Genomic DNA, 22296 nt, shown 5'->3' on the forward strand with positions numbered 1-22296 from the left:
AGGGGCACAGAGAAGGAGGGTTATCCTGTCTCCACGGCAACAGAATCCAGTGCTGAAGGAACAGGACCTGAGCTGGCTGCTGGCCCTCAGGCCTTTAAGTGCTTGGTGAGTGTGTCCAGTAGCTCCTGCTTCTTGGTGCCTGCCTTGAGCTTGCATATCCTGCAGGCCTCCTTTAGCATGGGCACAGTGAGCTTACCCAGTGTGCCCTGGCTCACGTGGACCTTCAATGCCTCCTCGGACAGCTCCACTTTGGGCTTTTTGCTTCCGAAACCCTCATCATCTGGGAAGAGAGACGGGGAGTGATGGGAAATGCATCCCCTGTATTTCTGCCCCACAATGTGGGACTGCACTTAGCCCTTTCTCACGAGGCTGTGGGGCAGGTGTCCAGCTCAGGCAGCGCCATTTAAGTAGAGCCAAAAATGGATCATGCCTGAGAGGGAGCTCAAGGGTGCTGGTAGGGGCTAGGGAGGGGGCTCAGTGATTAGACCACTTGCCCTGGAAGCAGGAGGTCCTTGGTGGAGTTTATTTCATAGGTATTTTTGTTTTTGTTTTGGGGCCCCACCTGGCAGCGCTTGGGATTCTTCTGGCTCTGTACTCAGGAATGACTCCTGGGAGGCTCAGACCATAATGGGTGCCAAGAATCAAACCCGAGTCAGCCACACACAAGACAAACTCCTTATGCACCCACCCATGGAACTTTCGCTTTGATCCCATCTTAACTTGAGTTTTAAAGATCAAAACTAGCCACTGTCTATTCCCCCAGCTCTTTATCTTGATTGGTTTTTGTTTGTTTTGGGATCACACCCAGTGGTGTTCAGGTGTTAACTTCTGGCTTTTTTTTTTTTCCTTGGTTTTTGGGCCACACCCGGCGGTGCTCAGGGGTTACTCCTGGCTGTCTGCTCAGAAATAGCTCCTGGCAGGCACGGGGGACCCTATGGGACACCGGGATTCGAACCAACCACCTTTGGTCCTGGATCGGCTGCTTGCAAGGCAAACGCCGCTGTGCTATCTCTCCGGGCCCTTAACTTCTGACTTTAAGCTCAGAAATCACTTCTGGCAGGCTCAGGATTCCATGTGGGATGCTGGGGCAGCGTGCAAGGCAAACACCCTAATGCTGTGCTATCACTCTGGCCCCAAAGCTCTTTACCTTGTTTTCGCTTTGAAGCTTTCCCCTCAGGACTATAGTCGGGTGGGTAGACAAGGTCCTTGAATTCATCCACCAAAGGGCCCAGTCTTTTATCCATTTCTTTCAACTTGGGCACTAGAAAAAAAAAAAAAACAGAAAGAAGGTGTGATGAGGTACAAGGCCTGGCATCCAGTCCAGTTCCTATTGTATGCCTGGGCACAAAACTCCCAGTGGCTGGCATGCAGAAGCATCCATCAGCATGGAAACTGGCTGGAAGATTTTAGCCAACTAGCTTGCCCTGGGTGTCCGAGTTAGGTGTTTAGCCCTTTCTCCTCCTCCCACTACAGAAATAGCCAACTTTATTCTCAGCAGCCTAAGCCAGATGAGGGGTGGGGGAGTGAGCACATGAAACTAATCTGGAGTGAAAAGGCCCTGGAGAGCTTCTCCCCACAGCCTGAGCCCTCTCACTTGTCAGGTCTTCTGCCTGCTCTGGCTCCATCAAGTCCAGGGCCAGGGCCTCCAGGTTCCGAAAGTGCTGCTGGAGCACAGGATTTTCGAAGCTGTCGTTTCTGTTAGAAAAAGAGGCAACACAGCTTTGTGTACTGCTAAGAAATGTTATAATGTCCTACAATCTGGGGACTTGCGGACAAAGTAATTGTACATGGGTTCTGCCTTATTTTTCTTAATGTTCTTTGACTGTACGTTCAATATTTAGGCGTCAGCAAGGGGATTTCTTCTGAGAACTGTTTATGGGCGATTGTCCTTTCAATGTAACTTTACCTTGTCCTCTTTGCATCATTTTTCTCAAAATTAAAAAGAAAAAGAGGCAACACAGACATTGGAAAATGAACACATCGATGTTTCGTGTTTCAGGGCCATGCCTAGCAGTGCTCGGTGAGGTACCTACCTGCACAACTGCTCATTGCTCCTTTGAGTTCCACCCAATCCCCAAATGTAAATATTTTGGATTCAAAATAATAAAATCACAGCTGTGGTGAGAACTCAAAAGGCGACGCTTTGATTTGCATGCAAGAGACCCACGGTTGATTTCCTACATTGCATGGTGCCCCTGAGAACTGGGTAGGGAGTACTGGGATCTCCAGGGGTAGGTGGCTATTCCCCGCCCCCTCAAAAAAAAAACACAAAATAATAATAGTAATAATATATATATATATATATATATATATATATATATATATTTTGGTTTTGGGGCCACACCCAGCATTGCTCAGAGGTTACTCCTGGCTGTCTGCTCAGAAATAGCTCCTGGCAGGCACGAGGGAAAAGATGGGACACCGGGATTCGAACCAACCACATTTGGTTTTGGATCGGCTGCTTGCAAGGCTGGGCTATCTCTCCGGGCCCCAATAATAATAGTAATAATAGTCCTTGTGTGGGAGGTTCTAGGTTTGATTCCCAGCACTACAAAATACTTCTTAAATTATAAAATCAGTATTTATTCTACCTAACCCTATCCAACTCTATTCTCTATAATGCTGACCCCCTTTTACCTACCTAATTTTTGGGGTGTTATTTTTTGTTTTTTTTTGGTTTTTGGGTCACACCCGGCAGTGCTCAGGGGTTACTCCTGGTTCTACACTCAGAAGTCACTCCTGGCAGTTTCTGGGGACCATATGGGATGCCGGGATTCGAACCACTGTCCTTCTGCATGCAAGAAAAACACCTTACCTCCATGCTATCTCTCTGGCCCCTACCTACCTAATTTTTAACTTACTAATGCTACATATTCAAAAGCTAATTGGAGGTGGGCACAACCAGTGCTGCTCTTGGAAGGAGCTAACTCTTGGAAGGTTCAGGGAAACCACATGGGGTGGTGGGAATCAAAACCAGGTCAGCTGTGTGCAAGGCAAATGCCCTCCTTGATGTCCTTTGGCTCCAGCCCCACCCGAAGTTAATTTAAAGGCAGACAATGCCAGCTGGGGAGAGGGCACGGAAGGGAACTTGTCTTTCATGCAGCTTCTTTAACCCACCCAGGTTCTGGCACTGGCACTATATATTCCTCCCAATTAACGGAATCAAGACTTCAAAACTATGAACAAATGATGCTAGCCCACCAGACTTCCCCTGGAAGCTGTTTAGAGACAGAAGTGAAGGGATAGTTCAGAGAAAGGTTGAAGGGGAGAGGGTGGGAAAGGGACCTGGGTTGTTTTCCTCCCCGTCTCCAGTAGAAGCCCAGGGATATTGGAGGAAGAACCCAGAGCCACAGACTCAGGACGTTCCAGCTTGCCCAGCCTCAGCTTCTGCATCTGTACAAATGGGCACAGTTCAGCTTTCAGGTTCTGGGGAGAAGAAGTGAGGGGATGCCAGTATTGTTTCAGGCATCTAGGTCTTCAGGCCCCAGGTTTGGATGAGGTATGGCCTGGATCAGAAGGAAGGGAGAGACAGGACAGCACCCACAGAGGAATGCGATGCAAATGTAGGTGCATCTCTGCTGGTGTGAGAGAGAGGAGCCGTGCCCTCAATCACCATTTGAGGAGAAGACAATTTGCTTCCTGACACCTTCATGTTGCTCCCTAAAATTGAGGATGCTGGGGTGACATCCTTGTGTGTGTGCTTCAGAGGGCTTTTGACAACCTGGGTTTGATCCCTGGCATCCCAGATAGTCTCCCAAGTACTGTCAGGATTGACTCTTGAGTGTAGAGCTAGGAGTAACCCCTAAACACCACTGGATGTGGCCAAAAAACCAAACCCAAAACAAAACAAAAGATAAAAACCACCTTAAAACAAAATGGCATTTTTTTTCTTTTTTTTTTTTTTTGGTTTTTGGGCCACACCCAGTGTTGCTCAGGGGTTACTCCTGGCTGTCTGCTCAGAAACAGCTCCTGGCAGGCACAGGGGACCATATGGGACACCGGGATTCGAACCAACCACCTTTGGTCCTGGATCGGCTGCTTGCAAGGCAAACGCCGCTGTGCTATCTCTCCAGGCCCACAAAATGGCATTTTTGACCCCTGTGCAAAAGTGAGCTGCCATACAGTACCCCCCCCCCCCCAATACAGATATGCCAGATACCCAAGCCACTTCCTGGCTATTCCCCATTCTTTGTTCTCTACATGGCCACCCTGCTCTCCCCCAGCAACCATTCTACTGCTGTTTTTGTGTCTCCCAAGTTGTGCTGGGGCCACCAGGTTCTCAGTTGACCATCTGTGCTGGGGTTCAAACCCAGAGTCCTACATAAGGGGCTTGTGTTACAACGCCTGGCTGCTGCTCTCTGTAATGTGCTCACTCTAATTAATGAAGCCACTCTTCTAATTAATCTGTCTTCTGGAGCCAATGAGCTGGCTGCCTTTAGTACCACCTCAGAGTCTTCGCCTCCAGTCACACCCTCCAGTCTGGAGCTGCGGAAGATCAAGCCTCGGGCTGGAGAGCACCCTGAGGCTTTGCATGAGGGAGGTCTGGGTTCAGTCCCAGTATGGCAAGGAATCCCTGAGCACTGCCAGGAGTGACCCAAGAGCAGCCCCAGGCAGCACTGAGTGTGGCCCCCAAAGAGAATCCAAACCGAAGGTATAACAGCAAAGGCAAAGCACCAACCACTCCCCAGCCTCTGCATCGCTTCAACATCCAGTCCGTCTTGGTGGGGCTTGGCTCACACTCACCGGTATTTGAAGCGGAGCTTCTGAACGATAGCCTTCATCTTGTCCACCTGCTCCGGGTTCGCTGAGACTTTGTGGGTGACGGGCACCTTCCGTTTGTCATCAGCATAGGGCAGGTAGATGAGGTGGAAGCCTGAGGAAAGTGGGGAAAGGTCAGCTCTCCGAGACTCAACTAAATATTCCAGTTTCTGCACTATGTCTGCTCAAAAGTCACCCTGCCCTGTCCGGATGCCAACCCCCTTCTCCATAAGCACCCCTGGAAGACAGCAGAACAGACTGAGGCAAGAGGTTGCACCCTCCTCATGTTCACCAGGCCTCTCTGGGCTACTCAGCTGGTGCCTTCTGATACGTCCAGAGCAAGCAGGGCAGACTCTTCCAGAAGGCAACAGGAGGAAATGGACCCATTGCATAGTGGTGAGACTCCTTGCCTTGCACATCGGCAACTCAGGCTCGATCCCCATTATCTTCACATGGTCCCATAAGCACCCCAAGGATGTGGTCCAGGATGATCCCTGAGTGCAGAGCCCCGAGCACCACTGGGTGTGGTCCCAAACAAATAAAGGGAAGAGATCAGGGCTATGGGCCACGGGGTTCCGGGGTTCCATTAACCAATCTTGCTGGCAATGCCCAGGGCACTGAGCCAGAGTAGTGAGCCAGTTCTTGCTCTCACCTACCCAAAGCCTCCCTCCAGACCACTATTATGTCTCTATACATGTATGCAAACATACATATCTATCCCCCTCAGTGCTGGAGATGGGACCAGGATATCCTGCACTAAGGTTATGTGCCCTGCCTATGGGGCCACCCCAACTCCAGTACCCCTAGAGGAAGAGCAGCCGAAGCAGAGGGTGCAGGGAGACTTGAACTTAGGTGCAGAACAGGAGGGAGCTGAGAATGTGCAAAAACAACGGCCATAGGAAGGAGCTCCTGAGATTCTTGTCCAGCAGTTTCTGAGGGGAACCTGAGGGGTCTTCACACACCCAGTGTAAGCTCAAGTCTGGCTTCAGAAGCCAGGACGAGAGTCCAACTGAAAGCCTGATCCAGCACGTGAGTGGCCCTGATCATGGGCACCAACTGGGTCCAAAGCAGGGGCAGGTGTGGCCTTGAAATAGAGAGAGCAAACCTCCAAACCAAATTCTGTTCAAGACACCACCCTGCCTTGGTGGACACAGACTAGCCACACGTTGCTGTTCTCAATGAAGACAGCGCCACCAGGTCTGAGTCTGCGATCTGTGTTCAGGCCTGAATCCTGAAACGTGGCCTTACCCCCTTGTCTGACTGCCTTGAAATCCACAGACCAGTCTCCAGGCCACACTCCCGGGACCCACTCTCAGCAGTTCTGTCATGTGAGCCCAAAGTGAGCCCAAAGCTCGAGTGAACGCTGAGGACACATACCTGGAGGCGTCACCTGAACTTTCTGGTCATCCAGCTCCTCCTCCTGGGGCATCAAGGCCACAAAATAAGGGGGGATGTTCTGGCGGGGTGTGTACCGGCACAGAGCCACGACGTCCTTCTGCAGACATTTGATGAGCAGCGCGTGGAACAAGGTGGAGCTTCCTGTGGGCAGGGCCAAACCATCTGCTCAAGGCACTGCCACCTTCCACCATGCCCAACTGCCATTCCATTTTCTTTGCTATTCTCTTTTTCTTTGGGTCACACTGGCGATGCTGAAGGCTCACTCTGAGTTTTGTGCTCGGAATCAATCCTGAAGGTGATCAAGGGACCAAGGGATCAAGGGTGCTGGGAATGAAACCTGGGTAATCTGCATACAAGACAAGTGCCCTCCCACTGTACTATCACTCCAGCCCCCCTCCCGTTTACTCTTCTATTTTCTTGGGCATGTTCAAGGCCCTTCCCCGGAGAAGGGGCAAGAGTCCAAAGAAGAGGGACAAGTAGAGACATCACGGCATTTTCCAGAAAAAAAGAAGACGAGGTGTCTGGAACATTCCACCTGGAAGCAGCAGCCGACACCCTGCTGAGAACAGGAGCCCCTGCTGTCAGTCAAAGTCGATCAGTGACATCCAGACATGGAGCCAGGGCATATGGGCCAGCACACAGGGAGAACTGACTTACTTTCTTCTTGTTTGAATGGGGGAAACTCCACCCAGGGGTGCCCAAGCACTGCAAGGCACAGGCTCAGCTTCTAAACCATCCTCCCAATGTCTGTGAGGAAGGAGAATCCCCGAGGAAAAAGACCAGAAAATGTGCTCAGTCCTTGGTCCTCTCCTGAACAGTCACACTATACCTCTGGGGTGCTTGTCTTGTGTTACCCCTCCCTAGGCTAAATGCTAATCTTACCAGAGGGTCCCTAGCCCACATCTGGGAAGGGTCTATGGAAGGTAACAAAGCGGTTGCCTGAGGGGTATAAGGGATATTGAGAAAGTGATTCAGTGAGAGAAGCAGCAAGAAAAGCCTCAGGAGAAGGACACAGGATGTAGAGAGCAGAGATAGGATTAGATGCAGGGCAGCTGCAGGAGGCTGCTTAAAAGGTTAGCTTAGAAGCTTCGCTTGGTAGCTAGGGCCTTATTAATAAAAACTGCACGTCTCCTAACTTCTACTGACTGCTTGTGGATCATTTCCTCACTGTTAGGTCCTGGATCGGCTGCTTGCAAGGCAAACACCACTGTGTTATCTCTCCGGGCCCGACTCTTATTAATTTAATTAATTTTACAGTCTTGCACTCACCTGTCCCAAGCTCTACCCTCAACACCTCACTGCAATGAGAGATCCCTGAGCAGAGGCCTCATGGACGGCAACCCCAGCGACACCTACCATTGACCAGGTGCTCCTCAGGGTATATGAAGAGGGAGGGCCTCAAGTAATGGTGCCTCTTCAACAGGGCGGAGGGTTTGAACCCAATGAGGACCAAACCCGGATCATCAAAGTGCTTCAGCATTTCTGTCTCCTCTTTCTCAAGAACAATCTGACGATTCCCGTAGACCTGCAGTGGGGCCGGAAGACAAGGAGAACATGGCTTGAGCTGCTACTACTGCTCTGTCAGTAGTAAAAAAAAAAGTTCAGTAAACTCAGGAGGGGAATTCAGTGAGTCCAGTCACTGTCAGTCTGTCGAGTCCCTATGTCTTTTTGTGTGTGTGTGTGTGTGTGTGTGGTTTATGGGTCACACCCGGCAGTGCTCAGTGGTTACTCCTGGCGGGCACGGGGAACCATATGGGACACTTTATCTCCATGCTATCTCTCCGACCCCGAGAGTCCCTACGTCTTAACCCCACTGTGCATCTTATAAAGTCCTGGAGAGAGACAGTCAAAACTTAATTGGAAATTGAACCTGAATCCATCACATGTAAAGCAAGTACTCTACCTGCTGTACTCTAGCCCAATTAAAAATCATTTTTAGGGGGCCAGGCGGTGGCGCTAAAGGTAAGGTGCCTGCCTTGCCTGCGCTAGCCTTGGACGGACCGCGGTTCAATCCCCCGGTGTCCCATATGGTCCCCCAAGCCAGGAGCAACTTCTGAGCACATAGCCAGGAGTAACCCCTGAGCGTTACCGGGTGTGGCCCAAAAAAAAAAAAAATCATTTTTAGGGGCCAGAGAGATAGCATGGAGGTAAGGCATTTGCCTTTCATGCAGAAGGATGGTGGTTCGAATCCCGGCATCCCATATGGTCCCCTGTGCCTGCCAGAGATTTCTGAGCATGGAGCCAAGACTATCCCCTGAGCGCTGCTGGGTATGACCCAAAAAACAAAAACCAAAAAAAAAATCATTTTTAAAAATTAAATGTAGGGGGCCAGAGAGATAAAGGGTAGGGTGCTTGTCTTATATGTGACTGACTCAGGTTTGATCCCCAGCACCATGTGGAGTCCCCAAAGCCCATCAGAAGTGATACCTGAGCACAAAGCCTTGAGCTTGACCTAAAAGATCTAACCCCCCACAGCTCATTCTGAAAGAAAAAAAAAAATCCTTATGATCTCCTTCAGGAAAGTTGTGCAAACACTAAGCTCCAAGGAACATTTTGTGAGGTCGGGTATATAGTTCAGCAGGAGCACAGCCTCCACAAGTGTCAGATTTCCAGTTCCATCCCTGACATTGCCAAAAAAAAAAACCTCACAGGGAGAATCAAAACAGTACTGAATTGTCACAGAACTGATCTAAGTCCAGGAACTACACAAAACCTCTCCCACGTTTCATGTTAATTAAAGGAGGAATGACTCACACAGATGTACTTTTAGAAATCAAGCCCTTTTACAAACTGAATCATGGTGAGAAGGGAAGAAAACTTTCTGCGGGCAGAAGCCATAGTGTAGTCAGGAGGGCATTTAGTTTGCATGTGGCTGACCCATATTCAATCCCTGGCATCCTCCTGTTAACAAGGAAGATTTAGAGTTAAATAGACCTACAGACTGACCCAGGGCTGGAGTCCAGCCTTCAGGCATCTGAGCATCACTGATCCCAATGGCCTAGTTCCGAAGGGCAGTTTGTGCTCCCAGCTCAGCCAGCAGAAGTCAAAAGAATTTCAGACAGGCATGAGGCTGCCCAGTCTCTCCCTCCCTGCCCACTCCTCAAAGGGACATAATCATAGGCCCTGGTGGACCTACCTGGCAGCGCATGGTGTCGGTAGGCAGAAGTAAACTGCCTGTGTTCACGTTAAACGTCCGGGTTTTGGTTTTTACTAACTCATTTGTCTCTCGGTAAAGCTTGACTGGAGGAGGTTTGATGGCTTTCTGGACCAAGTTATAAATGCCAACAGTGAATGCTACATCTTTGTTGAGCTTGAATTTCAACCTGGAAGAGAAAAACAGACAAGTCTAGGAGCTGGAGTGAGAGTACAGCAGGTTGGGCGCTTGTACATGGCTGGCCCAGTTTCTATTTCAGGCATCCCATATGGTCCCAAGAGCCCTCTAGGAGAACTGAAGAAGCAGGAGTAACCCCTGAGCACCATCGGGTATGGGACAAAAGCCCAAAACAAAACAAAACAAAAAAACAAACATGGTGGCAGGTCTTGACATATCAAGAACATATACATTGTACCTCAAAAACATAAATGTGAACACTGGGATTGGAGAGATGGTACAGGGAAAGGTATCTGCCAGACTTGCAGCCAATCCTGGTTCAGTCCCCAACACCAAATACAGTCCACTGAGCAGCTCCAAGACTGAACCCTGAGCACAGAGCTAGGAGTAAGTCCTAATCACTGTTGGTTCAAACACCAAAAAAAAATGAGGACTATGGGGCCGAGAGATAGCCTGGAGGTTGGGGCCAGCACAGTGGCACTAGAGGTAAGGTGCCTGCCTTGCCAGCGCTAGCCTAGGACGACCGTGGTTCGATCCCCGGCGTCCCATATGGTTCCCCAAGCCAGGAGCGACTTCTAAGCGCATAGCCAAGAGTAACCCCTAAGCGTCACCGGGTGTGCCCCCCCCTCCCCAAAAAAACGAGATAGCCTGGAGGTAAGGCATTTGCCTTCCATACAGAAGGACGATAGTTCGAATCCTAGCATCCCATATGGTCCCCCGAGCCTGCCAGGAGCTATTTCTGGGTGTAGAGCCAGGATTAACCCCTAAGGATTGCCGGGTGTGATCCAAAAAAACAAAAACAAACAAACAAAAATTTAAAAAAATTAGGGCTGAAGAGAAAGTACAGGAGGCAAGGCACTTGCCTTACATGCCTTACATACTAAGGTCTCCAAGCACTACTATGAATGACCTTTGAGCCTGGAATAAGTCCTGGACTGCTGAGTATAATGTTCCCAACCCGCCAAAAAGTTAATAAAACAAAAAATTTCAAGCCACAAATTAGTTTCAGAATAGATAAACTACCGAAAATTTGTGACAAACAACGGGTGCGTTGCATGCCTTGCATGCAACATACTCAGGTTCCATCTCCAGCATCCCATATAGTCCCCCAAAATCCACTAGGAGTGATTCTGGTGTGTGGAGCCAGAAGTAACCCCTGAGCACTGTGTGGCCCTAAAACAAAACAAAAAATTTGTGATAAAGCAGGCCGACGTTATAGTATAGTTGGTATACTATATCATCTATATCTATATCTATATCTATCTATCTATCTATCTATCTATCTATCTATCTATCTATCTATCTATCTATCTATCTAGTTGCACGTGACTGACTCAAGTTCCATCGATCTTCTATCTATCTATCTATCTATCTATCTATCTATCTATCTATCTATCTATCTATCTATCCATCCATCCATCCATCCATCCATCCATCCATCCATCCATCCATCCATCCATCCATCCATCCATCCATCCATCCATCTATCTATCTAGTTGCATGTGACTGACTCACGTTCCATCCCCAGGTTGGTGCCTCTGTTACCAGCTGTCCCTGTGCCATTTGTATCTCAGCATCTGATATTAAGGTACATCCGGAAAATTCCAACTTTAGGGATTCCACCTCAGATCAAGGTTCTTTCCACCGTGTGAACCCATATACTTTGACCCAGCTATAATTTACTTAAATAATTTTTACTATTTTTGAATGTAAGAGATAGTTGGGGGGCCGGAGAGATAGCACAGCGGCGTTTGCCTTGCAAGTAGCCGATCCAGGACCTAAGGTGGTTAGTTCAAATCCCAGTGTCCCATATGGTCCCCACGCCTGCCAGGAGCTATTTCTGAGCAGATAGCCAGGAGTAATCCCTGAGCACTGCCGGGTGTGGCCAAAAAGGGATTACTCCTGACTTTGTGCTCAGGACCAACTACCCACCGGCAGAGCACACGCTTCCGGGTCTCCTTGGCGCGAACCTTTCTCAGCAGGTCTTCAAGCTTGCTTGATTCCTCGAAGTGTACTCCCAGGTCCTCATCTTCTGTGACGCTGATGATATCTCTGTAGAACAAGGATATGTCAAAGCCCCCATCTTTCTTCAGATGCATCAGGTCAAGGAAGATTCCTGAGGCAGACACACAGAAGGGAAGCCAACAGTTTCAGCAGGTGAGATTCTGGGGCATAGAAAAGAGAATTTAACAGGGACATGGGGGATGGGGCAGAGCAATAACACACTGGTAGGGAGTTTGCCTTGCACGCAGACAACCTGGGACAGACCAAGGTTTGATCCCTAGCATCCCAATGGTCCCCAAGCCTGCCAGGAGTAACCCCTGAGCGCCGCTGGGTGGCCCAAAAAAAAAAAAAAAAACAAACAAGGACACAGACAGGGCAGTTCGAAGACACTTGGGAGTGCAGGGTCCACTGTTTGTCCAGTGGCCATGACCACTATATATGTAACTCCATAGCCACATGGGACGAGTCCCTTTTTGGCCACCATGTATCAGACTTACCACTTGAAGCTGGGTCAAAGCCCTACTTCCTGGACATGTGGCTCTCCTGGTAGACGAAGACCTTGGACTTGGCCTGTGCAGACCTCACTCACAGGCCTATTTCTGTGTCAGGGCACATGGCTTTCTCCTGGCTCTGTTCTCAGGGATCACTCCTGGAAGGCTTGAGGGATTATATGGGATGATGGGATCAAACCTAGGCCAACTACCTGCAAGGCCACCACTTAATTCATTCTGACCTCCACATGCTTCAAGTCCTGCCACTTGGGTACAGATGGAGATGGCGACGATTAATGCAGACCCTGACTACCATGCATGGGGGGTTTCCAAGGGAACCCCACGTTCCTGTGGGAGCTTGAGACTGGGGACAGCATGAATGGCCCACTGGGGGCTGCAGATACCCCAAGGAGACAGCTATGGAAAGAGTGAGTGGGCACAACTACAGCAGAAGCAAGGGAGGGGCCAGAAAGACAGCACAACAGGGGGGCGTTTGCCTTGCATGTAGCCAATCCGGATGGACCTGGGTTCGATTCCCGGCATCCCATATGGTCCCCTGAGCACTGCTGGGTGCTGCCCCCCACAAAAAAAAATAATAAAGCAAGGGAGATTCTTTATTCAGCTAAACTCAAATATGATTTTATTTTTAGAATTTTATTTAGATTTGTTGGTAGTGCCAAGAGTCAAACCCACATTTCAGACAAGCAAACCATGATCTCTATCCAAGTCATATATTACCTTGCAATGCTCAGGGGTTATTCCTGGCCTTTCATTCAGGAATAACTCCTGGCAGTGCTTGAGGACCATAAGGGATGCCGGGAATCGAACCTGGATTGGCCATGTGCAATGAAAATGCCCTACCCACTGTGCAGTCACTCCGGTCTCCCAGGTACACATTTTTTTTTTTAATTTCTTGGGTCATACCCGGCAGCACTCAGGTTACTCCTGGCTCTGCACTCAGAAATCGCTCCTGGCAGGCACGAGGGACCATATGGGATACTGGGATTCGAACCACCATCCATCCTGGACTGGCTGTGTGCAAGGCACTACCACCGTGCTATCTCCCCAGCCACCCACCAGATACAAGATTCCTTGGAACTGGAAAACAATGTAAACAATTACAGTTTTAGAAAGAAAAAGAAAAACAGGGCCGGAGAGATAGCATGGAGGTAAGGCGTTTGCCTTTCATGTGTGAGGTCATCGGTTCGAATCCCGGAGTCCCTGCCAGGAGCAATTTCTGAGCCTGGAGCCAGGAATAACCCCTGAGGACTACCGGGTGTGACTCAAAAAAACACACACACGGGGCCGGAGAGATAGCATGGAGGTAAGGCGTTTGCCTTTCATGCAGGAGGTCATCGGTTCGAATCCCGGCATCCCATATGGTCCCCCGTGCCTGCCAGGAACGATTTCTGAGCCTGGAGTCAGGAATAACCCCTGAGCACTGCCGGGTGTGACCCAAAAACCACAAAAAAAAAAAAAAAAAAAAAAAAAAAAAAAAAAAAAAAAAACACACACACACACACAAAAAAAAAGAAAGAAAGAAAGAAAAAGAAATGAATCTTGGGGCCGGGCTGTAGTGCTAGAGGTAAGGTGCCTGCCTTGCCTGCGTTAGCCTTGGACAGACCATGGTTAGATCCCCCGGCGTCCCATATGGTCCCCCAAGCCAGGAGTAACCCCTGAGCGTCACCGGGTGTGGCCCAAAAACAAATCAAGAAAAAAAAAAGAAAAGAAATGAATTTTAGGGCTAGAAAGGCAGTACAGAAAGACACTTGCCTTGCACATAGCTAACCCAGGTTCAATCCCCAGCATGACATATAGTGCCAAGCACTACTAGGAGTGATCCTTGAAGGCTGAAGTGATACTAGCATGGGTAGGACACTTACCTTATGCACGGCCGACCCAGGTTTAATCCCTGGTATCCCATATGGCCCATGGAGTCCCCCAGAATAATTACTGAGTGAAGAACCAGGAGTAACCCCTGAGTATCGCCAGTTGTAATCCAAAGAACAAGAACGACAACAAAAAGGAAAGTCTGCCCTGTCAAGAGTCAGCTAGGAGAAAGGCTGCTTTCTGTGGATGTCCAGCTCCCCTAACCCCTGCATCTCTTACTTTTCTCTGGATGGAACAAAGCAAATATCTGAAGTCAGTGACAAAGAAGTAATAAGTGTAAACTGAAAAGAAGGGAAGGCCAGAGTGATCGCACAATAGGTAAGGCGTTTGCTTTGCAAGAGGCCAATAAGGGGGGGAGGGAGGGAGAGAGGGAGAGAGGGAGGGAGGGGGAGAGAGGGAGGGAGGAATGAAGGGAGAGGGGGAGAGAGAGAGAGAGAGAGAGAGAGAGAGAGGAGGACCCAGAATGATATACAGTGAGGAGGGTGTTTGCCTAGTACAAGGCTGGCCTAGCTATGATCCCCAGCGACCCATATGGTCCCCCTAGCCTGCCAGGAATAACCTGAGCATCGCCAGAAGGGAAGAAGGGAGAGAAACACTCACCAGTTTCTCGGAGGTCCCCGGCTTTTGTCCTGGCCCTACTGGCTTTAGCACTATCGCCACGGTGGGGGTCATCCTCATTGGTGAACAGCATGATCCGCTTATGGCTCATCTTGAACTGGACACTGCTGAAGAGGTTGGCGCAGACCCACAGCACCTCGCTCAGGGAGTACTCGGCCCCGTGGCCCATCAGGGTTTGGAAATACGTTTTCCCTGTTGACCCCTTGAACTTGTCCAGCTCCAGCACTCGCTTAGCACCTGATTAGAGGCAGTATCAGAGAACAGAACATCAGGACAGGTCTAAAGCATTGGTCCAGTGGGGAGATCGTAGGCCTTACCTGCTGTGAACCCGGGTTCGACCCTTAACAACCCATATGATCTCCCAAGCCCACCAGGGGCTGAGTGCAGAGCCAGGAGTAAGCCCTTAGCACCACTGGGGGTGGCCCAAAGACCAAAAAAACCATCAGGATGGTACCAGTGGCTGCCTTCACAAGGTCACCAGGGGGCTAGGTGCCAGCCACCCCAGCACTGCAGCAAAAATCCATATTCCAGCAAGAGACTCCACATCTGGAAGCCAGAGGTTCCCCTCATTTTACTGTGCTTCACCTTAACGTGTCTTATAGATATCGCCATTCTGTTGGCGTGTTGTGGGGACCAGAGATCAAACTTAGAGCCTCCCATGGGCCACAGGCACTGGAGGCACTGTCCACATGTCCCAGGTCCGAGAGCATGTTCTGGTCACACTGGAGGCTGCACCATTGCAGTCAGCATCATCAATGTGACCTGTTTCCAAGGGTCTGGTTTACTCTAACCCAGCCTCTGGGCCCCATACTAGCACTTCTGCAGACAGAGGCCCACTCTGCTCCTCTCAGACAACCAGAGAGGGCCCAGGAAAGACATCACAACAGTTGGAGCATATGCCTTGCTGCAGGAGTGCCAAATTTCATCCCTGGCATCACAGTCCCCCAAGCACTGCCAGGAGTGATGCCAGAGCATGCCCAAGAGCCAGGAATAGCCCCCAAGCACCCCCCTTACCACATTAGAAAAAAAATACATCACATTTCTAGAAACAGAACTTTCCCAGACACTGGAAATCAAACATTTCCCCAAGAGGATGTCCATTCTCCGATTATGCACCTTTTATTCAGGCCACACTGGAGGTGCTCAGGGATCACTCCTGGTGGCTGTGGGAGACCATATGTGGTGCCGAGGATCGAACCCGGGTCAGTCACAAGCATACTCTCCTCCTCCACGCCCCTCTTTGTTCGTGAAGGGAAAACTGATCTCAGAGCGCTACTGACCTGGACTGTCCAGCTCTTGTAAGACATAAATATGTTTGAAATTCACGGAGTTTTTCTCCTTCTCCGTGCCATAGAACACCACAGCCAAGAGATCACGGTCACTGCTGATGATCTTACTGGTGTACACGCTCTGGATGCACTGAAACATACAGAGATCATCCTAGTAGGGTGCTGACGTCCCAAACAGCAGAGCCACTGGGGCAAGCTTGTCACATATGGGGGCACTGGGACCAAACTCACAGCCTCACACTAGCAAGGGACCACTTCCAGCTTTTGAGCCCTGAGCAACAGCCAAACGGTCTCCAGCAGCTGATTCCTTTCCCATTCACAAGAGTAACAAATGACTCTGATCTCTCTATATCGTCATCAACAACAAACTCCCCCCCTTTTGAGGGGGTCAGGGGGCACTGGGGTTATATCCTACAGTGCTCAGGACTAACTCCTGGCTCTGTGCTCAGAGATCACTTCTGGCAGAGTTTGAGGACTTAGGCAGTGCCCTGGATCAGCCATGTGAAAGGCATATGACTTACCCTGTACTGATAGTCTCTCTGCTGCCCAGGTTCCCTTTTAACTACTAGAATAACTATAATATTTTGTTGTTTTCTTTGGCCACAGCCAGTGGTGCTCAGGGCTTCCTCCTGGCAGTGCTTAGGGAATCATACAGGATGCCGGGAATCAAACTCTAGGTGGCCCACATGCAAGGCAAGCACCCTACACGTTGCACTATCTCTCTGGCCCAACCCAAACACTTTCATTTAGTTAGGTAAAAGACAGTCTTACCTGGATACTCATGTCAAAAGGAGTCAATCCATCTTCACCCTGAGAGTCAAACATGGCCTTTGAAGCATCAACCAAGAAAATCAAACTATCCCTTCCTGAATATTTATATTCACCTGCAGGAAAACAGAGGAAAAAAAATCATATTGATGGGCACCACTCATATAAAACCAATTTATGCTTATGTTTCATACTTTTATGTTTGTATTTATCTTTATCAGTCACAGAGAACAAAGAGAAGTGCAGAGTAAAAACAATCTAATAATTGACGGGAAAGTGAACGACACCACACCTCCACATCAAGATACTGAATCTTGGGCCTGGAGAGAGAACACAGTGGTGTTTGCCTTGCAAGCAGCCGATCCAGGACCAAAGGTGGTTGGTTCAAATCCTGGTGTCCCATATGGTTCCCTGTGCCTGCCAGGAGCTATTTCTGAGCAGACAGCCAGGAGTAACCCCTGAGCAACTCCGGGTGTGGCCCAAAAAAACAAAAATCAAAAAAAAAAAAAAGATACTGAATCTTACCACTCAGCCTAGAAGGGCTCATCTTGTCCCCTCTCCTTGCACCACTCATTCTCTTGCCAAGAATAGCCAAACTGGGCTGGAGAGATAGCATGGAGGTAAAGCGTTTGCCTTTCATGCAAGAGGTCATCGGTTTGAATCCCAGCGTCCCATATGGTCCCCTGTGCCTGCCAGGAGCAATTTCTGAGCATGGAGCCAGGAGTAACCCCTGAGCACTGCCGGGTGTGACCCAAAAACCACAAAAAAAAAAAAAAAAAAAAAAAAGAATAGCCAAACTGAGTTGGATCCCAGCATCCAGCATCCTATATGGTCCCCTGAATCTACCAGGAGTGATTCCTAAGCATATAGCCAGGAGTAACTCCTAAGAATTGCCAGGTGTGGCCCCAAAACAAACAAGATTAATAATAATTTTTTAGAATTTTAATTAGAAAGATTTTTATAAGTTTATAGAAGTCAAGGGGCCAGACAGACAGTACATTGGGAAGGAGCTTGGCCAACCTGTGGCTAACCCAGATTTTATCCCCAGAATTACATATGGTCAAACGAGCTCACCAGGAGTGCTCCCTGCAACCCTACAATGACCCCAAATAAATTTCTTTTGATAATACTGGTATAAGGGGCCAGAGAGATAGCATGGAAGTAAGACGTTTGCCTTGCATGCAGGAAGGTCGGTGGTTCAAATCCTGGCATCCCATAAGGTCCCCCAAGCCTGCCAGGAGCTATTTCTGAGCGTAGAGCCAGGAGTAACCCCTGAGCGCTGCTGGGTGTAACCCCAAAACAAAACAACAACAACAACAATAAAAATACTGGTATAAGTTAAAATGAAAAAAGTTTATGCTCTATCATCACAATTATATTAAAATTCCTCATACAGGATAAGAGATAAGCACAGCCTTGCACGTGGCTATGTACTGCTGCCATAATTTAAGGAAAGTTAAAAATCAGGGGCCCGGAGAGATAGCACAGCGGTGTTTGCCTTGCAAGCAGCCGATCCAGGACCAAAGGTGGTTGGTTCAAATCCCGGTGTCCCATATGGTCCCCCGTGCCTGCCAGGAGCTATTTCTGAGCAGACAGCCAGGAGTAACCCTGAGCATCGCTGGGTGTGGCCCAAAAACAAAAACAAAAAACAAAAATCAGAAGGCCTGGGGCCCGGAGAGATAGCACAGCGGGCGGATCCAGGACCAAAGGTGGTTGGTTCGAATCCTGGTGTCCCATATGGTCCCCCGTGCCTGCCAGGAGCTATTTCTGAGCAGATAGCCAGGAGTAACCCCTGAGCACCGCTGGGTGTGGCCCCCCCCCAAAAAAAAAATCAGAAGGCCTGGGGGGCTCCTTCAATGCGAATGGCTGAGAAAAGACCTCAAAAGAGAGGTCGCTTCCTTGAACAGTGAGGATGGTATTTCTCAAGCTTAGTAACAGTTGCAAACAATAGGTGCAAACATTTGGCCTAATAAGAACCTTCCTGCTGCTGTGCTAAGGATGTAAATAGTTGAGCATTTACCTCTAGATGACAAAATTAGTACACACAAACAAAGCCTTGATTAAATATCACTTTACCTGAAAAAATCAGCATCAAGAGAAACAAAAATAACTGTGTAATTCTGAAAGTAAAGTTAGTCTTTTTTGTTTTTGGGCCACATGTGGTGATGCTCAGAGGTTACTCCTGGCTGTGTGCTCAGAAATTGCTTCTGGCTTGGGAACCAAAAAGATAGTATGGAAGTAGGGCATTTGCCTTGCATGTAGAAGGATGGTGGTTTGAATCCCGGCATCCCATATGGTCCCCTGAGCCTGTCGAGGACAATTTCTGAGCATAGAGCTAGGAGTAACCCCTGAGTGCTGCTGGGTGTGATCCAAAAAAAAGAAAGAGAAATCACTCCTGGCTTGGGGGACCATATGGAACACCAGAGGATCGAACCAAGATCGAACTAGGTTAGCATGCACAAGTCACACACCCTACTGCTTGCACCACCACTCTGGCCCCTAAAGTTAGTCTTTTAAAAAATGTTCTGTATTTTTTGTTTTGCTTTTGGGCCACATGCGGTGATGCTCAGAGGTTCCTCCTGGCTCTACACTCAGGAATCGCTCCTGGCAGGCTCGGGGGACCATATGGGATGCCGGGATTCAAACCACCATCCTTCTGCATGCAAGGCAAAAGCCTTACCTCCATGCTATCTCTCTGGCCCCTATGTTCTGTATTTTTAAACAGTCTGCTCATTCAGATGAAAGGAGCCCTTCATTTGCCCTTGGATCCCAGAGAAGCCTCTGGCTTAACTCCCCTGTCTTTTTGTTTTGTTTTGTTTTTGGGTCACACCTGGCAGTGCTCAGGGGTTACTCCTGGCTCTGAGCTCAGAAATCACCCACGGCAAATACAGGGGACCATATGGGATGCCAGGATTCGAACCACCATCCGTCCTGTGTTGGTGGTGTGCAAGGCAAATACCTTACCACTGTGCCATAGCTCTGGTCCCTCGCCTCGTCTTTTAATTGAAATTTATCATTCAGAAGATTTTTTTTGTTTTTTGGGCCACACCCGGCGTTGCTCAGGGGTTACTCCTGGCTGTCTGCTCAGAAATAGCTCCTGACAGGCACGGGGGACCATATGGGACACCGGGATTCGAACCAACCACCTTTGGTTCTGGATCGGCTGCTTGCAAGGCAAACGCCGCTGTGCTATCTCTCCGGGCCCCATTCAGAAGATTTGTAACCCACACTAAAGGTCTGTAAATTGTCTGTTGTGAAGAAACTTATAGATCAAACAGGATGTACTGATAAACTTGTGGCTAACAAGAAAGTACAATTTTTTTAACCTTGCAGAAAAGCAGATATAGGCAATCTCTCATACATAAAATTCATGTTCAAATACATCCCTATAGTATTCAATAAACACACACAATTTATGATTCATCCCAACAACTGAGTGTGTTTCCATCATTCGCTGAACCCTGAACCCACTTTCCAAGGAGTTCCAGAGAACTCCCTTAAGTGTCGAGACAAAAAGACCGTGGCAACTATGCCCTGTTTGGAACATCAGGGGTCCCTCTTGAGCATAGAGCTAGGATTATCACCTATGTGGCAAAATAAAATAAATCAATAAAAATAAGACAAATTGGGCCCAGAGCTATAGCACAGCGATAGAGCATTTGCCTTGTATGCGGCTGCCCAGGACGGACTACGGTTTGATCCCCCGGCGTCCCATATGGTTCCGGATCCAAACAAGGAGCGATTTCTGAGTGCAAAGCTATGCATCACTGAGTGTGGCCCAAAAACAAAACAAAACAAAACAAAAAAAAATTGAGTTCAGGGCCAGGGAGAAGGTTCAAATGACAGGAGCATTGCAGAGAGGAGCCTCTGGTCCTGACAGCACATTGTTCCCAGAAAAATAAAAATAAAAGTTCCATAAAATGGGGGCCGGAGAGATAGCAGAGGTAGGGCATTTGCCTTGCACACGGCTGAACCAGGATGGAACTGGGCTCAATCCCCATCATCCCATATGGTCCCCCAGCCAAGAGCGATTGATTTCTGAGCACACAGCCAGAAGTAACCCCTGAACATCACCGGGTGTGGCTCAAAAAACAAACAAAAAAAATGTTCCACAAAGTCAGAGTGACAGGACTCCAGAGTAAACAAATAAACAAAAATTTCCATTTGTAGAAAAAGAAAAGAAAAATTTCCGTTTGTGTGAGAGAGAAGTGGGGAAAAATCAAGGCTGGGGAGAAAGCTCAATGGTCAAGGGCCCTCAACCTAGTATTTAAATAAATCCTTACTTGAGGACATGTACCACCTTCTTTCTGTGCGCTGTGTTGTCTACACTGAAATTCTTCAATCTGGGGGCAACAGTGAGAGTATGTTCTTGGAACTGCCGCTAGAGTCTATTCTTCAGTTGCTGCAATTATTGTAGGGGCAGGTCTTTCTACAGTGTAGTCCTAGGAGTCAAACTCATTTCCTGAGTAATGAAGATGACTGATCTGAGACACCAAATTTGACACCAAAGGATACCCATGTATAGGGATTCAACCTATCCAACCTACTCTGCAGTATGAAAATTTACGGCTGATTACACCAGAGCCTGAATAAAAGAACCAGGATAGGTCTGCAGAGAGAAAAGGGTTTGAGATGGCGAAAAGAGGCTGCAACAGTTCACTGCACAGCATAGAGCATGCAGTCAACAGGGCCAGGTGAGGAGGCAGCGCGTCCACACAGTTTTCAAGTCACTTACCACCATGCTCATGGCCCTCCTCTTGCCCATCTTCCTCTTCATTGTCTTCGTTTTTGTAATAAGATTCCCACTCTGACATGCTGGCAAAGGTTCACTAGGTGAAAGAAACAAAGTTCAGATCCACTATTTGGTGTTGCTGTAGCTTTGATTCACCCTTAGCAACGCTCAGAGATCACTCCTGGGCTCTCAACTCAAGAATCACTCCTGTCAATGTACAAGATGCCCGGGGATCAAACCAGGGCCAGCTACATACATGCAAGACAAGTGCCCTCCCCACTATGTTCTCTCTACAGCCCAATAACAGGCCAAGTTCAACCTAGAAATTGGGTTCAAGCTGCTGATTCTGGCTCAGTAGATCTAGGCACAGGGACCAAACGTAGCAGCTCCCCTAGGCCCTTCCCGACCTTCAGGATGGCCTGCTTGGTTGGAGCAATCTGCTGAAACCCCCCAAAAGGGAGAAAAGTTACCAGCCTCTAGAACCACAGAGCCTGGGGCCTGGAGACCTCCAGATTTTCCAACAGACAGGCCTGCAAAATTAGGGTGGGTGCCACCTCCTGCACGAGGAAAGAATTGGGGGACCCAGAGGGCGTCCCTACCTAGCCCTTCTCATCCCACCTACCTCGTGCTAACTACGCCCTGACACGAGGCTCAGGACGGACGTGCCAGACTTGGGGACTCGACAAGACCGACTCAGTCCTGGGAAATCTACAAAACCCACACAACAACGAAGGCGGAGCTCCGAGCAGGCGCGAAAAGGCGCTAGATCTCTCGTCCAATCAGCGGTCATAACGCCATCACGCCCGCGACGCTCTTTTTCCTCCCCCGTGCGACACACCCACTCCCACCGCCCTCTGACGCTTCCTTCCTTCCCCCCCTTTACATCCGCCCTCCTTCGAAGCCCCGCCCCTCCTCTCTGCGTCCAGCCAATCGCCGCCCGGTCTGTCAGTGCGCGCATGCACGTGAACAAATCCAAAGTCCCGCCCCTCCCCGCGTCCATCCAATCGTCGCCCGGCC

The 22296-nt window shown here is 49.1% G+C and overlaps 1 protein-coding gene across 1 annotated transcript; it reads right to left on the reverse strand.

The window, feature by feature from the left end:
• Positions 1–21: 21 nt before the first annotated feature.
• XRCC6 (X-ray repair cross complementing 6) lies at positions 22–22014 on the reverse strand. The gene is made up of 13 exons (XM_049771578.1): positions 21902–22014; positions 21283–21376; positions 16551–16663; positions 15771–15909; positions 14473–14727; positions 11420–11603; positions 9293–9479; positions 7513–7681; positions 6136–6297; positions 4744–4873; positions 1595–1695; positions 1148–1261; positions 22–280 (listed from the first exon to the last, which is right to left on the reverse strand). Exons 2-13 carry the CDS (start codon positions 21359–21361, stop codon positions 87–89), a joined length of 1827 nt encoding a protein of 608 aa, XP_049627535.1. The 5' UTR covers positions 21362–21376; positions 21902–22014; the 3' UTR covers positions 22–86.
• Between the last annotated feature and the right edge of the window lie 282 nt (positions 22015–22296).

The sequence above is a fragment of the Suncus etruscus genome, chromosome 4 (assembly GCF_024139225.1).
Source record: "Suncus etruscus isolate mSunEtr1 chromosome 4, mSunEtr1.pri.cur, whole genome shotgun sequence".
In the NCBI taxonomy this organism is placed as follows: Eukaryota; Metazoa; Chordata; class Mammalia; order Eulipotyphla; family Soricidae; genus Suncus; species Suncus etruscus.